Raw genomic sequence first — 17,593 nt, 5'->3', positions numbered from 1 at the left:
ATTAAAATTCAAATAAAAATTCATAATTAATTTAAATTTATTGTCATGGAAAAATATTTATAGTATATAATAAAATTATTTATATATTTCACATATTATTATATAAAAAAAACGTACCAACACAAAGCCCTGGAAAAGATTAATAACTAATCAAAAATATATAGTGTAATATTTTTCAATTAATATTATAAAAAAAAACAAAACAACTTGAGTATAATATATGAGTATTTGAGTAAAAATTACAATAATTTAACTGATATATTTTGTATTATCCACGCAATTGTGTAATTTTGATATAATTCAATTCAATTATATAAATTTAGACACCAAGGAATCAAGATCAAAAAAATTTTAGTAATAAATAATGTAATCAAATTTGAAGAAAAATTAATTTACGATTTAAAATAAAATATACATTTTCAAATATTTTATTCATATAAACGAAATCAATCCATACATCGTAGTTGAATCTATCTAAATTTAATAAAATATAAATATATTTTAGGTAATTACAAAGAAAAACAGCTATATTTACATAACTCAAATATACTTAAAGTAAAACCAAGTATTGACAAATAGCCTAACCAGGGCCTGATTTAGGCATTTTGTGGATTTAGGCAAAATAATAAATGTCGCGCCTTATTGTCAACAGTAGCATATTAAACCATAGCTTCTCTCTACAAATGAGATGTATAAAACAAAATAATAATTTATTACAATTTAGTATTTACTTATATATTTTCACAAACATAATAAATTATAATGTTATACATTTTTTTATCTCTACAGGCTACAGATTTTATGTACCTATTATTTTTATTTACATTTTACGCTGATAAGGATTAATTATTTTATTTTTTTGAAATATAATATGTTTCTCATATTTATTTTATGTGATGAAAGTAGTATTCTAAAAAAAAAATAAGGTTCATAAAAATCCGAGGCTTTTTAATAACGGAGGCCATAGACAGTTGCCTATCCTGCCTAATTGTAAATATGGCCCTAGGTATAGGATACGAATGTTATTCGTATTCACCTATAGTATGGAATACGAATATTATTCGTACATAACTAGTAAACGATACGAATATTATTCGTGTATACCTATAGTATGAGATACGAACAGTGTTGCAAATAGGATTCTTGGGGCCCCGGATACAGTCCATGTATGAGGCCTTAAAGTCTATCTATATTATATTTTTTCTAGGTTACTTATACAAAAATAAATAATGATGGTGATTTTTTTTTTTTAAAAAAAAGCCTAAAAATATAATTTTAAGGCTCACCACCCAATGTATTATTATTAAAATATAACTTCTACTTCACTTCAACAAGTGTTTTTTTATTATAAAATAAATATTAATTAAAGCTTTTGTAAAAATGTATGGTTCTAAAAAAAATATTGCATAAGGAATAACATAAAGATTGTATGTACCTATATTATATTTAAACATATAATTATAAAAAACAATCTTTACCACATTTAAAAGTATGAAAAATTTATCACAAACATATACAAATAATAATAACTTATAAGATATCAATTGATTAAACTTATTACTTGATATTATCTGCAATAGACAAAAATTCAACAAATTATATAACTATGCTTTGAAGGAATTAGAACTTATGTCACGGGGCATGGGCGGCAATTACTGATTAGTCTAGCCATCTAGGGTTAGGATATTTATGATTTTGCAATTTTCGCATATTTTTTATGTTATCCAATACTTTTCATTTTTATATAGAAATGTGTTTCATGATATCTATATTCAAAATATCAATTTAAATTTTGCATACAATTGCATACTTTACCATTTTTTATTTATAAGTGCATTATTTGTGTTTTTTTCTGTTTTTAATCGGTTTTTGATAAAAAATGCTGAAAATATATTTTATTAACCGAATCTGATATAAGATTGATTATCTGTATTTTTTAAATTATCGCTTATTTTATTTTTAATTAATAAAAGTGACCTAACGGAGTAAAGGTACCTGCTTAAATATACACGTATTAACTATTAGCACCAAACAGACGAAGATTTACAACAGAACATTAAAAACAAACAATAACTACTCAATATAATACTTTTTTAAATATGTGTTTTTTATATTTAATTTAATTTTATATGGTAAATAAGAAAATTCGAAAATATAATAGACATAGTCACATAGACAATACAACGAGCACATAAAAATAGTACGGATTCAATTTGTTTATATTCTATTAATAAATAAATTTGTCTCTACATAATATGTATTTATTGTATTTTTTCTCCATATTTCTTTAATTTTTAAAGCATATTTTTCAACATTTTCACGTATATTTAGTTGTTTTTTAGTGCATAAATCCTTATATTATCATACATTTTAGTGCATCAACATTCTTACCTTAATGATTACAAAGATTATTTCGGGAAATCTCAATTCTTCTCATAAAAGTAACTCAATAAAAATAAAACAAAAAACACTATAAAAATATAATTATACGATAAATATAGATAAATCGTATAGATAAATATAGACATTATTATGGACCAATAGGGGCCCCGTTCTTCGACAACAAATTAAATAGCATAAAAATAATAAAAATAAATATTTTCAATAACATTTTTATTAAAATATATTTGATTTGACGTAAACATTAGACTACAAAGGAATTATTTAAAATAGATTCGAGGCGCTGTCGGGGCTCTCTGATCCAACCATTAGTGGCCCTCTATAGGGACACAGGGGTATTGCCTGGATGGATAGGATGGAATATTATTCGTGTATAATTGGTATATGATGAAATATTATTCGTGTATAATTGATATACGATACGAATATTATTCGTACAATTTTACTGTGGTTAAAAAAAGTTTTAGAAAAAGAGCGTTTAACTTTATATTTCTCTAATAGTAATTTAAAACGTTGTCATTATAATTTTTACCATTATTAATTATGAGTAATGAATTATTACTAATAACGATGAACGATGATACAACTTTCGGCGACATAAGGTTTGTGAGTACTGTTACTATTATAACAGTATCATTTTTCACTGTGAAAGTGTGGAATATACCCTTATACTTTATAGTATGAGTATATAGATTTGCTAATTAGTCTACCACTATTTGAATGTATTCATGTTTTATATTTGAAGACATTTTTTCATTGCGACTGTGACAATATTCATAGTTTTAAATTGATTCATAGTCTATCAGTCATAAGACATTTCAGAACTATAACTTACTGGTGGGTTGATTGATTTCTTAACAACTTTACATTGACTGAAAAATTAAACGCGTGGTCCTTAATACCTTGTATTGTTTTTAGCCGCCGGTTGTCTCCGTTATAAATAGAACTTTTTTGTTTATCTTTATACACAGATGGACTAATTAATTAACATGTCAATTGTAAAAGCAATATATTCATCGCTTTGCTCAGAATGTAAAAGTATTATAATTATAGAGCTACAGTACTATAGTGTATACGTTTAGGATCTGTACTTAACATCTATGTAAATCTGACCTCATTTTTCTATTATTAAATATGCAATTTTTCAATAAATATAATTCATAAAATACCCAATATTCATCAATGATTTTGGTGTATGACGATATTCCCCGATAGAATACATTCGCAGTCACACTTGTCGGTTAATACTTCAGTTAATGTAGATTTGTTATTTTGTAATAAAGTTATGATTTATAATCTATATGTATAGTAAGTATACTAAATATCATTTTATAATCCAACTTAAATCTTAGCTTAAAATGTACAATATATACAGTAGTTTCAATTGTATGTTTCAATCAAGTACGACGCATCGATCTAATTATTTTGCTGACTGTTACTATAATTATTTTGTTTATAATTATATTTAAATAAAAAATGTTGGCTGTGAATAAAAAAAAGCTTGAATATTTAACACCAAATTCTCGAGATATCTAATGAAACATTAAATATACGTATAGGCGTATAAATATTTTTATACTGATATTATAACTTTATGGTACTTATTTATTTATAGCACTCGTGGATATTTCATCTGCCGATTAAACCCTAATATAATAATTGTTATTGTTTAAAAAAATAAATAATATGACAGTTAAAATCATAATTAATTTACCTCTTTATAGCGTTTATACATAATATTTTTATTTTTACTCACTTTTACAATATTATGGTAGGTAATTTAGGAAATTTTAACTGTGATTTATTCAAATCTCGTATGGGAACTAAATACAAAATTGTTGAAAGAAAATACTTTTTTTACTTGATTGCTGCTTCACTGCGTTGTGTGTGCCTATCTACATATTAATATTCAGGTACCATACAATATATTTAGGTATATTATCGTGTAAGTATTGGATATAATAAAAGATAAGCTGACTAATCAACGTGTTTGCAATAAAGAAATTAAAAAAGCGTTTTATACACTTTATCAGTGTAATTATGATAATATATTATACATATATATATAGGTATATATATGATATATGCTTAACAAAACATTACAAGAACGTAAAATGTAATTATTGGTAAAATTATTGTTGTTAGTGTTTTTTTGATTTCTTTCTCTTATCTTCGACCATACCCCTCTTCTCGTGGTACTACTGTCCTCGTTGATATCCTAATCGTACTTTTGACGGCCTTTGGTCAAATTCGTTACAGTAATTTAAATATTTGCGTATAAAATATGTACAACAGTCGTAATTTCAAGAACAGTGGGAGTCTCGTGATGTCTAAAACACGATAATACTATAATAAACAACAACATTTATTTGTGTAGAACATTTAACTGATTTACAACACTATCAGCTATCGTTTTTCCCTTTAGTAATTTATTATATTCGACACAGTCGTGATATTATGATAATCGTGTAAATAAATTTAAAAACATCGGTACCGTAATTTATTATTGTTTTTATAATATTAATTTATGAACACCGTGTTTGAATTACGTAGATATTATATTGTGACGTATAAGTAACAATAGTTCCAATATTTTATAATTCTTAAAACTGTAAGTTTTTGCGTCTTGTACTATTAAATTATGTCAAACGACAAGGAGAAAATCTGTATTAATAAATACGATTCACAAATATCTATCTATGGCAGTTTTTCTACAGGTAGTGTTTAAAATATTTTTCTTACGAATTTAAGATTTATTGTTTTTTTTTTTTTTTTAAAAAAACATATAAATAAGCCAAGTATTCAAATATTTCATATCTCTTTTTTAATGCTTTATTATTTATAAATTTACAACTACACAATAACTAAATATGATCACCATTTTAAGAAAAAAACAGTTAGAATGATAAATTATAATAACATAAAACATAAAAGTAATATTATTATGTCTACTACTTTATTATCAAATAATATTTAATTTGTTTTTAATATATTTCCTAAGTTCTTTTATAAATTATAATAATGCTTCGATGAAAAAGAATTAATATTTGAACGTGAATCATTTTTTCTTTTATCGATTTTTGATTATGTACTATTTCAATAACTAGGAAAAACAAAAAAAATATTAAGAAAAATAAGAATTTTCAAACCGAAATCAGTATTAAACAAAATCTATTTTTTTTTTTTTTTTTGGTGTACCTACCTCCAAAACGAATAGCCGTAATTTTTAGAAATGTTTACCATTGTTTATGTTAGCATTTCTATATTTTAACTCTTTTGAGATTAAAAGTTTTTTTTAATTTATTAAAAGTCCTTTACATTTAATACAAGGTTGCTTAAAATTTATATGTTATAAGTGTTTATTATAATTATAACCATTAAAAAATATTAAAGATACACACGAATTTATTTTTATAAGGCATTAGAAGATCAAATTTTCAAAAAAATTGTTTAAATAACGTAAATTTTTGTTATTATTTTCTAGTTATAATAGTTTATAAAATGTTCAACTTTTATAAGCAAAATTTGACAATTTAAAATCTGGTTTCTCAAAAGTGATTAATATTGTAACTAAAAAATTCTAAAAAATATATAATCACAATATTTTTTTTTTTTATAGATATTTGAATTTGAATATTCGACGAAATTAGATATTTAAACTATGAATAAAATGTAAAATATGTTATAATTTGAAAATTCGTGAGAACTTAAAACTCTTGTATAAATACTATAAATTTTACTATACACTATAAAATTTTAAAATGCGTAGATTAATTCATATATTATAGTATAATAATAAATAAGTATCAATATAATATTTATAATACAATGTTTTTGGAAAGAATTTAACCATCCTATTCTAATGTAATTAGTAAAGTAAATTATTTTAATAGCAATTTAAAAAACATATTATGAAATATACTTAGTGATATGGACTGGCTGGCAGATCCAGAGTCATATTTTATACTATAGAATGATAGCAGTGTTTTCTACTCAACACAATTCAAAGTTAAACCAAGTGGTTGCTTTTTTTCTTCAAATATGAGCATCCGGCTTAGAATACATTCCATTACACAAATAAACATGTGACTTTATTTTATTTCACATAATTAAAAAAATTACAAATTTTATATCAGTGAAAAAGAGTTAAGAGCGGTTAAATGTTATTTGACAATTTAACGTGTCTGCTATACCCTATACCATACTTAAGTCTTTTAATTAAAACACGACTTCAGATTTCGATGGCATATTGAAAAAATAGTAACATTCACCGATAGTTTAACTACTCTTGGATAAGTATGTGGCTAATTACGTAAAATTGTTATCACAAAAGAACAATGATGCGTCTATATTTATATTTAACCTATACACTGATAGTAACTGTTACAACAAATTGTAACAGTAGAAATACTAACAAAGGAATAAAATCTATTTAAGTATTATTAAAATAATCTTAAGAGGACGTCACAATAAAAGGGAATATTACATATAACATTCGTATGTCGCATATTCGTATTTTTATACCTCAATTTCACCACATCTGCTCATTACCAGTCGATCACTGTCTTTGTAACAGAATCACGCGTAAATATAATACTACGTTAATAAAAATTTTTAATGTCAAAGGAGAGGGGGTATTATTTCATAAACATTCGTATCGAATATTTGGCGCCAATGCTTTTGATTGTTTCAAATTTATTAATTCTTATAATAGCACTCGAACACTCACACGAGTCACGCGCCATCAGACTATAATATTGTTAATTTAAGTTACCGTTTGTTATAATTATGTATGCCAATACATAGCTGATAATATTGATAATAGAAACTAAATTACAATATACAGTATTGATTAAATCCTTGATTTATATTAATCCTGTTTTTACTTTTTGTAATACAAATAAAATAGTGAATACCTACGTTACACATTTACAATCAAATAAATATTTACGTTACGTTACTTTTTAGTTATGAATTTAAGTAGTATGGTAACCAAAATACTTATCATATTATTTTATGACTACTGAATGACTTAAATAAGTAAGTACTGATTATGAAAAAAGTTTAAAATAAATTAATATTTAATTTATTATAATGTAATCTGTTTGATTTTTTTCCTTTTAAAATATTTTATCTTTCTGATAATAAACGTTTTGGTTCTAAAACATCAGATTTTAATATCCTTTTTATATACCATGGCTCACCCAGCTCATTAACATTATGTTGTTTATACTTATAAAATTCAATAATTATTCAGCCAGTACTTGCAATCTAAGTTTCACCTACTTTTCATTTTTTATCACGGTAATGTATACGTGAAAAAGCTTTAATTTACTTTTTGTATATCGTATAGGTACTCAGGTGCATTTTATTTTATTTTTATTTCATTTCGTATTTTACCGTTAAAAAAATCAAATTATAACCACGGAGAATTAAAATAACTACTTATTGAAAAAAAAATCTTGCAAGTTGTTAAAACATATTATTTTTTTTTCAATATTCTTATATATAACTTAAAACCATTTTATAAACGAATAGCTGTACTATCGGGTGTCGCCTGCCTGGGCATAAACGAAACCGAGGCGAGCAATCCGTCCATTTGTGGTGCTCAGTAATAAAGAACTTTTTCTCTTTCATGAAACAACCACAAACTAAAATAAAAGAGTATGCGATTTTAATTGTATTAAAAGTGAATAAGACACTCTAAAATAATTGGTTAAATCTAGTATCTTAACTTATCTTGAACCGTCAAATTCGTCGAGTATTTTTATAAGCCTTAGACATACGCTTTGCCTCTATTATATGAACAAGCTGTTATTTTATCTTACATTTATATAGTATAGCTTTATTTGCTTAAATGACAAAATATATTATAATACAAAAAAATATATCCAATCATAATAACTATTTCAATATATATCTGTAATCATTGACAATCATCATATAGGTACATAAACAAAATATACTTGATGAAACAAAATTCATATGTGTACAACCTATATGGTTTAAAAAACAAAATTACAAACCCTCCTTGGGTCTCAAAAACTCTATTGATGTAACTGTAATTTAAAACTAAACAGTAATTATCGAGTCCATAAAGGACAAAGAAACAAACATACATATATAATTGATGTATAGGTACTTATAGGATAGATGTAATTATTAATAATATCTCTAATATAAATTCCAAAGCCTTAAAATATATTTTTCTATATAAAAATTATTGTTTTAATACAAATAAATAACCGTGAATCTTATTTAAACCTATAATGTCATATATTGTAAATACTAAATTTTAGAATGACAAAATGTTTGATGCCCTATTCTGGATTTCAATCGAGATCAATTTAAAATACAAAAATTAAATTATGTACAACATTATATAGCTGAATGAATAATCTCAAAACTTAAACTCGTTACACTAAACATATATTTGTTTTTGCAAGTTAAGTAAATAAATAAATCAGTCAAGTTGCCCAGCCTTAACAATATTATAACATCGCTATACTCACGCATCGTATTTATTAGCACTTGCCCACAGTCAATATTATCTCGACACGCGCTCCCGCCACGTGTTTGTTATCATCGCATTCTATATTGCTTTTACTGTTGTCTTAAATAAATCCCCCACTCGCAATTTTCGTTCCTTGTGGGACACATTATAATAATCCGTGTCGTATTTTGTCAACGTCGCGAACTCTTACACACACGCTAGTGACGTCTACCGGCTTGACGCACACTCGCGAGTAACCAAAATATGAGTGCATAATATTTGTTGTGCGTCTTAATCTTTTTCTAGTTTTTATTTTATTTTTTTACGAAAAACAACAATAAACGATCCGAAGACGTTATAGTATCGCCTCGACTGTAATAATAACCATATAGTATTATAATAGTAGTACAGTTACTTCGAATTGCATTAAGTAGACGCCACACCCGAACGTATTGTTCTTCGTCTTGCAAATGTGTACAACATTATGATGATTTTACTGTTTACAATAAATTTACAATTTTAAAACGCTCATTACTTGCTCCAACACTAAAATCATCTCGAAAAAAGCCTCAGATTTACCCGATAGACATACTTTTAAATTGTATAATATACAGGTAAATTGATTCACTCTAATTTCAAACACGACAAAGTAAAATAGATTGCATTCTGAACGTAAAATTTGCTATGTTGTAAGATATGTTTGTAAGTTGGTGTCTATACAGCACGTATACGGTCGTGACGTCGCCTCAATACAGTATATCGTTATCTTTCCTCTTGTTTTTGCCGCAGAAGGACCGCGACCACGAGAAATGGGAGACGAGAACAACGGCGGCAGTTCGGCGGCACAACCGCAACTCGGTCTGCGGCCACTGAAACAGTACAACGTGCGCGTCGGCCACGACACCGACAATGGCCGTTACGGCAGTGGCCCGAGCGGCCGGCCTTCGCAGTCGTCATCGTTTTTGGCCTGGTCCGATGGTCGGTGGCCGGCAACCGCGGCGGACGCAATCGCCGTCCTGTTATCCGTGATCGTGGCCTGGTGTCTGCTATGGGTCAACGTGACGCCGGCGCTGATGGCTGTGCCCGGCGGCAGCGTGGCGTCCATATTCTTGCTGTACGTGGCAGGGCTGGCCGCGGGTTATGCCGTTGACGCGGTGGGCGGCCTGCCGCCGCTGTTGGGCATGATGGTGGCCGGCATTGCTCTTCAAAACTTCGGCCTGTACACCGTCACCGCCAACTGGTGCATCCATCTGGTGGCAATCATGCGGTAATAACGATGCGACTGTGTTAGATTTTCTTCTTTCTTAAATCTCAGTTTAACGCACACGAGTGATTAAGCCGACGGTGTTATACGGCATGTGATCGGCCTATAATCCGTAATATTACTATCGCAATTCCAAAAACTCACAATTTCACCAAGTCCATCGATGAGATGGTTTTGAAATGTAGTACATAGGTAATACTTGACGCCTTGAGAATGTGTATCCCTCAAAGTTGAGTTTTTAAATTTTAAATTTTGAAGAGGAATTCATACAAGAAATTGTTAATTCGTAAAAACCAATATTGTTTCGTTTGTATAGGGTTGCTATTGATGACAAAAAATAAAACAATTTTTAAATTAGATACAACTTTGGTCTTGAATTTAATAATTGGCTAAAACTACTCAAATAACTGTGTTAAAAGTCTTTATAGCTTATAAGTGCATGTGCAACGCTGTGTGTAAAAAAATAAAATTGGACAATATATTAAGTAGGACGTAGTTAAATTGTGTGATTTTTTTATAGTGAATACTAATCGCTTCAAATATATTTTTTACATCACTTGAAGTCAATTCAACAACCTTTTTTAAGATTTTTAATTTTTTTTAATGAAAACACGCTATTTAATTAATATTGTTTTAGACTAAATGTCGAACTGGTGAACTAGTATAGTTAATTAATAATAAATATATTAATTTGGGGTTAGTTTATTAGTTTCGTACAGGGGCAACTTGTAAGAAGTTTCTCATAAAGTCAAAAAACATAAATTAAATTCATTAATAATTAATTTTTTAACATATAATTTTGTAAGCATTTCTATTTTAAAATCATTTATAGTTGATAAGAAATGTTTATTTAAAATAATCAATGTTATTCGTATTAATGTCGGTTTTTTTTTAAAAACCGTTATAAGTATTATTTGCATTATACAAATTTAAATAATATTTATCTATATTATATTATTGGTTATATTATTTATGTTTTTACTGTTTTTTAAAGATAATATCGTGCACAATTTTCGATCAAAGCGTTGAATAAAAATATTAATACTCAAATATATAAAAATTTATAAGTAATAACAGTCGGTGATTAATTTAGTACAGGGATGGCAAATAGGATTTTTTCTACGTGCCAATTTATGACATAATTCAAAAAAAATTTTTCAGCCGTGCCATAATTATTTTTATTAATACGGCAAAATACAAATACAAAATATAAATGAAAAATTATTGATTTTAATGTAGAAAATTATGTAAAACTGGAAATAATGTGAAAAAAATATTAAATTATTATTGTTTGTTAGAAATCTTTTGCTTCATTTTGGTTGAAAGGTTTTTTATATCTGGTTGATATGATGTTGATTGCAAGGCAATACATGCTGCCGAATCTTCCTCCGTTAATCTGTTCCTAGCCTTTGAATGTGTATGATTTAATACCGAAAAGAGACTTTCGCAAGCATATGTTGAAGAAAAAATTGTTAACAATGAAATTGCTAATTTTTTGACAGAAGAAAAATTTTCCGGAATATTATTCCATACTTCTAATATTATGTTGTCAACACCGCAATCTGTTTCTTCGTTATGTATTCGATGACGTTCCAATTCTTCGATACGCTCTCGCATATTCACAAATTTATTTGTCCAAATTGGATTAGTTTGCAAATCGATTAACTGCATTTCTAAATTTTCTAATCCCATCCAATTAAGATAGTAATCATTAAAATCTTGCACATCGAATAAATCGGGATAATTAATAATTTTTATTAATTTTTCAATTTTTTTAAAACCATGAAAATATGGACAAATGAAAGTTTTTCGAGTGCCATCGAAAATCTCTTGGCACGCGTGCCACCTATTTGCCATCCCTGACTTAGTATAAAAATTGGTCTGTATTAAAAATTATTACAAGTGTATTATTAATGTGACTTAAAGTATCTCATATTGAGTTATTAAACTCTTTTCAGTTACCAACTTAGACATCGAGAGATAAATTCTATTGTACATATTGATAAACTCTGATAAATATAATAATTCGATGTATGTTTTTTATGAATGGATAAAGGAAGGGGTCTGAGAGTGGAAAAGTTTGTATGTGAACCTTTAAAGTATAAATTGTATTTCTCAAATTTACTCAATCTGAATATTTGGCTAAAAATAATACTATTTTTTGTTCTACGCATATAATTATTAACATTTTAAGTACGCCTTTAGGCTTTAATGTCAATAAGAGGAGTAGAGATTTGACACGGTTTAATACTTAAAGAACTTTTTGATTTTCATCACACCGTGCCGTCATAAAGACACTACATTGCACGAGTGGTAAATCTACACTAGACACACAACTATGGTTACACATTTTGAACAGGACAAGAATATTTTAATTTTAAACCAATCTTAAGAAAAAGACCAAAATATACTTTGTATAGTATAGGTTCAGGGTCTGAATTAATTAATTTCTAAAAATTAAACTTTTCTAGTCTAATAGAATAAACGATGTAAATACGTCAAAAAAATCGAACGTTATGGTAACGTTTTCAAAAGTCTTCATCGTAAGTCAAATGTTTACACGATCTTCTTGTCAAACCGAAATCACAAACCAAAACGGAACTTTTTTTGTAATAATTTCAAATTTGAAACTCGTGATTTTTAAACGTAACAATCACAATTTGTCGTGGTTAATGGTTACTTTGTATAATGTATGTCGTCACGCGTCTAATATATATATATAATCAAATCCGAGTACATCATGAAACGTGTATAATAATATTGTTATACTGTGGATTATTGATTGATCGTCACATGTCATCGACATGATTGTTCACAGAGAGGCTGCCCTGTCGGTGATCTTGATCAAAGGTGGCTTGGAAATGAACGCAGCCCAGTTACGTCGCCTCAGCGGTGCCGTGACCAGACTGGCGCTGTTGCCGTGTGTGGCCGAAGCAGCGGCAGCGGCCGTAGCAGCTCATTACATTTTGCCCAATTTCTCCTGGGAATGGGGTCTGATGCTCGGGTGAGTATGTAATAATAACGATTTAGTTTATGTCTATAGACAAATATTGTTTTGGTTAATTGTTACTGCGATGGATTGTCTCGCGATAAATTATTAATGACGAATCGTCATGTCATGAATTATTTACGATAAAATGATGGGATATATGTCTGCAGCTAGTATCGCTACTGCTGTTGTGAAATCGCCGTCACCGAATGAAAAAAAAAACTCCCAATATAACTGATAAAGTCGATTTGAACTTATGAATAGCTTCAAGAACAGCCATCTGTACCATTTACATAAACATCAGAAACAAGAATAACACCGACAAAAACTTTTGTGCTTTTTCGACTTGAAAATGTAAACAACCAAAGTCGGTTCATTTTTTATGGAACGAACTGATGTATTATAATAACATTATCATAATTGACATTATATATTGTAAGCATCATACCTAACATCAATTGATCAATTTTCGGTGATATTTTTAACTACAATTAAAAAAAAAAACAAAAAAACAAAACAAAAAATTAATGCGTGGACGGGCATTTATACGATTTTATTGTGTGGAAGGTTGATGACCACCGACATACGCATAGTCATAATATATTATTCGTTGTGGGATATTTAAAGTATTTTTCTAATGCTGTTTAACATGTCAACCGTACACGCAATGCAATGTGTATTGTGCCTATAACGTTGTACCATGTAATATTGTAGTTCAAAATTGCGTTAAATTATTATGATCATGATTTTATCATTTAGTCGCATGCATATTCGTTTTTAACCAACGCATCATACCGAAATGAGTGGATCGTGTTTTAATTATATTGTACGTCGTTGAATTCATTTAAATCGTCGTCATGAATTTTAGTATACCTAAATAAATATAGGAAATTAAATTTACATCCGAACACTAAATTAATCAAAGAAACCACAAATAGCAATAGCATTTATACAATTTTGAATCACTTGCACAATTGATTACAATATATGATGTTATTTATCAATTTTAGATTGGTTATGAATTATCGAATCATTCAATTTAATTTTATGTTCAAATAATTTTAAGCCTCTAATGTTTCAATTTTAAATGAAAGGTACCAATTTATTATATTCTAAAAATCCAATTAATAACTTTTAATAAACCATTTTAGGCGTAGTGTCATATGTACAGTAACTAATATTATTCTAATCGTAAAACTTGTGATAAATAATAGGTATGCTATGTACCTATTTATATGTTAATAAAGTTAATATAATAAAGTAAACAATAAAATATATTTACTGTCTTATTTATAACATTTTACTAGTTTAATGGTTGATGACGAATATTTCAATATGAATATTATAATAATCTAAAAATATGCTACAAAGCAAGGCTTACAAACTTTATAATAACGTTATACAAGACAAAATATGATTAAAATGTTTAAATATAATTAAAAAGTAAATCGATAAACAAAAAAATCAAATACTACAATAATTAACTTAATGGTTGACAAAACATGATAAACAACGAAATAATTTAAAAAAAACTATTTTCTATTAATTTGTATCATAAAAATATTTATAGTTTATTTTTAATAATTATCTTAGCGAAAAATCTAAGCATAATATCCTGTATCTGAGCATCATCAATTAAATACTATTGTTACATTTTTAATATTATCAGTAATTTTAAATATAGTCAATTTTAAATTTAATATTACACCTTGAAGGCCTGAATCTTTAGCCCCTATATCAAATTTAAAGGCAAGAATATTATTTAAGGTATTAAAAATATAATTCTTGATGTATTAATTTTAAAACAAGAAGATAATTATTATATATTTATACATTTTTAAAATGTTCATAACTTGGTTCAAAAAAAGCTTTCAAGGTGCTTTGAGATAATATATTATTTCCTTTAAATTTTATAACAGATCAATTAATTTTAACTTATAATATTAGAGTAAACTAGTACAATTTACCATGTTGTGTGTAAATAAGATGAAGACAACATATACGGGTATAATGTTCATCAAATTTAAAAAACCTAAAACATTTTAATTTTAATAAACAATAAACGCATAATTCGTAGATGTTTAATTTCTATAAATAACGTAAAACGAAAATGTTTTTCAGTTTAATTATTATTAAATTAATGACATATGTCTAGGGCATTTTACATTCTATCCTTTTAGTTTATTTCATATTATATTGGTTATTGACATTTACGTTTTAAGGATATGATCGAAAGAATTCTATGAAAACCGTATGTATATTTGATTTGTAAGGTTCGTCTTGTCAGCCGTCAGCCCGGCTGTATTAGTGCCGAATCTATTACGATTGAAACATATGGGTTATGGTGAAAAAAATGGGGTCAACACGCTGGTGATAGCTGCATCAAGTTTAGATGACATCGTGTCGATCAGCGCTTTTGGTGTTTTGTCGGGCATCGTTTTTTCAACTGGTACGTCGATGTTGTATTCAAATATTTAATGTTATAATATTACCCGTGTTACACTGAACGACGCAACCGATTATGTATACTCCCATGAATTGACTTGGACAACAGTGCTGTATGAATTTTGTAGAATAAACATTTAATGGAATGTTGTGAACTGTGCGTTTTAAATAAATAAGTTGTCCGACCATTTTATATAATATTTTAAATAGATATTTAAAATACGATGATACAATAAGTACAACAATATATATATATATATATATTGCTATAGATCATTGCTATTTGTAAACAGGTAACTTAACCAGTAAGATCGTTCAAGGACCTGAAGACGTCTGCATTGGGACTGTATTGGGACTCGTGTGGGGATTCCTTTTAATTTTCGTGCCACCCGCACCGTGGGCAAATGTGTCCTACACCGCCCGAAAAGATCAACGACAAAATGACGGAACAAAATGTATTGATGAAGAACAAGTAGGTCGATGAAACTAGAACGATGTGAAGTCGATAAGGTGCAACTATAATGTCTAAAGTTTGCAACGTGTCATTCAGGAAGACCAATCGGTAACAGCGAAGAGAGCATTTCTGTTAGGCTCCGGTGGTTTTCTGGCCGTGACCGGCAGTCAGTGGTACGGGTATCCGGGGGCTGGTCCTCTAGCTTGTATCATATCGTCGTTCGTGGCAGGTACCGGTTGGAAGTGGAGGGAAGAAAAACAAAACTGTGACAGACCAACCACGGTTTCGATACACGAAGACGAAGACGATGGAGCCCATGACAAAGCAAACCCAGTTGAATCGGTGTTCGAGTGCATTTGGTTCGGACTCCAACCGGTTCTGTTTGCGTCTATAGGCACTGAAGTCAAATTCGAACTTCTCAAAGGTGGTGACATAGTCATTGCTGGACTGTTGGTACTTATTTGCGGATTGATAGTAAGTTATATTCTCACGCAACCAAATATTATTAGTTAACGTTTTAGTGTGATAATACTATAATGTATACATACACATTATTTGTTCATATAAAATTGTATTATTCTAGTTTAATATTAATATCGTGGATAAAACAGATACTTAATTCTATAAAATAAACTATATTATATTTTAGATGCGTTTGATTGTAACATCGTGTGCAGTTTGGGGAGCAGGACTCAACATTAAAGAAGTAACATTCATTAATATCGCGTGGCTTCCCAAGGCAACTGTCCAGGTAAGTAACATATTTATACTTTATAGTATTATTATCTTCGTAATCCTATTACAATAAGAATTTTTAATACAATTAATATACAATGCTTATAGGTTTATCACAGACGAATTTACTCTTAATTGTTCATATATTGTATACTCCAAGTAACATTTTTTTTTATTCAGGCCGCTCTTGCTCCGGTAGCGTTGGACATGGCAAGAATGATGGGTACAGACGAGGATAAAGAAAGTGCTAGTCAATTGTTAACCATCTCTGTAATCTCCATACTCGTTACAGCTCCTTTAGGGGCATTCGGCATTCAGTGGTTTGGTCCCAAGTTGTTATCCCATTCCGGTCGATAGCTATAAACTTATTAAACTCTTTGTCTTGAAATGTGTGAAATATTTGTATACGCTCATTTGCGTGTTTATATTGTTTTACCGTATTATATTGAGTTAATTTTATTTATTATAACGTACATACTATGTATTAATATTATATGATTATATTATAAAAGTATTACTCACAAATAAAGAAAGCTATAATCACTTCAATGGAAGTGCATTTAAATAAAAAATTCTAAATTTAACTATTATACTATGACATCTAAAAATTATCGAGTTATATAATAATAATATAACTATATTTTAATAATGATGAGCTTCTCGACAAAAACCACCTTTAGAATGATAGTCCAATAAATATTTCATGTAGCTTATGTTTTTTCGACTATATTTTGTAATAATTTATATTTTATATATTGTATTATCCACCAATCATAATCCTCGAGCAATCGTAGATGTTCATTGATTTTTTTC

At 28.0% G+C, this 17,593-nt stretch overlaps 1 protein-coding gene across 8 annotated transcripts; it reads left to right on the top strand.

The window, feature by feature from the left end:
• Positions 1-4,927: 4,927 nt before the first annotated feature.
• LOC113558664 (sodium/hydrogen exchanger 9B1-like) lies at positions 4,928-17,329 on the top strand. Of its 8 annotated transcripts, none has more exons than XM_026964167.1 (8): positions 4,928-5,117; positions 9,686-10,160; positions 12,976-13,161; positions 15,420-15,595; positions 15,885-16,063; positions 16,142-16,519; positions 16,695-16,796; positions 16,961-17,329. In XM_026964167.1, exons 1-8 carry the CDS (start codon positions 5,042-5,044, stop codon positions 17,135-17,137), a joined length of 1,749 nt encoding a protein of 582 aa, XP_026819968.1. In that variant the 5' UTR covers positions 4,928-5,041; the 3' UTR covers positions 17,138-17,329. The 8 variants fall into 8 exon arrangements, with proteins under 8 accessions (XP_026819968.1, XP_026819961.1, XP_026820015.1 ...); XM_026964160.1 differs by having other exon boundaries at positions 9,683-10,160; XM_026964214.1 differs by lacking the exon at positions 4,928-5,117 and adding an exon at positions 9,101-9,267.
• The last annotated feature ends 264 nt before the right edge of the window (positions 17,330-17,593 follow it).

The sequence above is a fragment of the Rhopalosiphum maidis genome, chromosome 1, assembly GCF_003676215.2.
Source record: "Rhopalosiphum maidis isolate BTI-1 chromosome 1, ASM367621v3, whole genome shotgun sequence".
NCBI classification, from domain to species: Eukaryota; Metazoa; Arthropoda; class Insecta; order Hemiptera; family Aphididae; genus Rhopalosiphum; species Rhopalosiphum maidis.
This window is presented reverse-complemented; position numbering and strand designations above follow the sequence as displayed.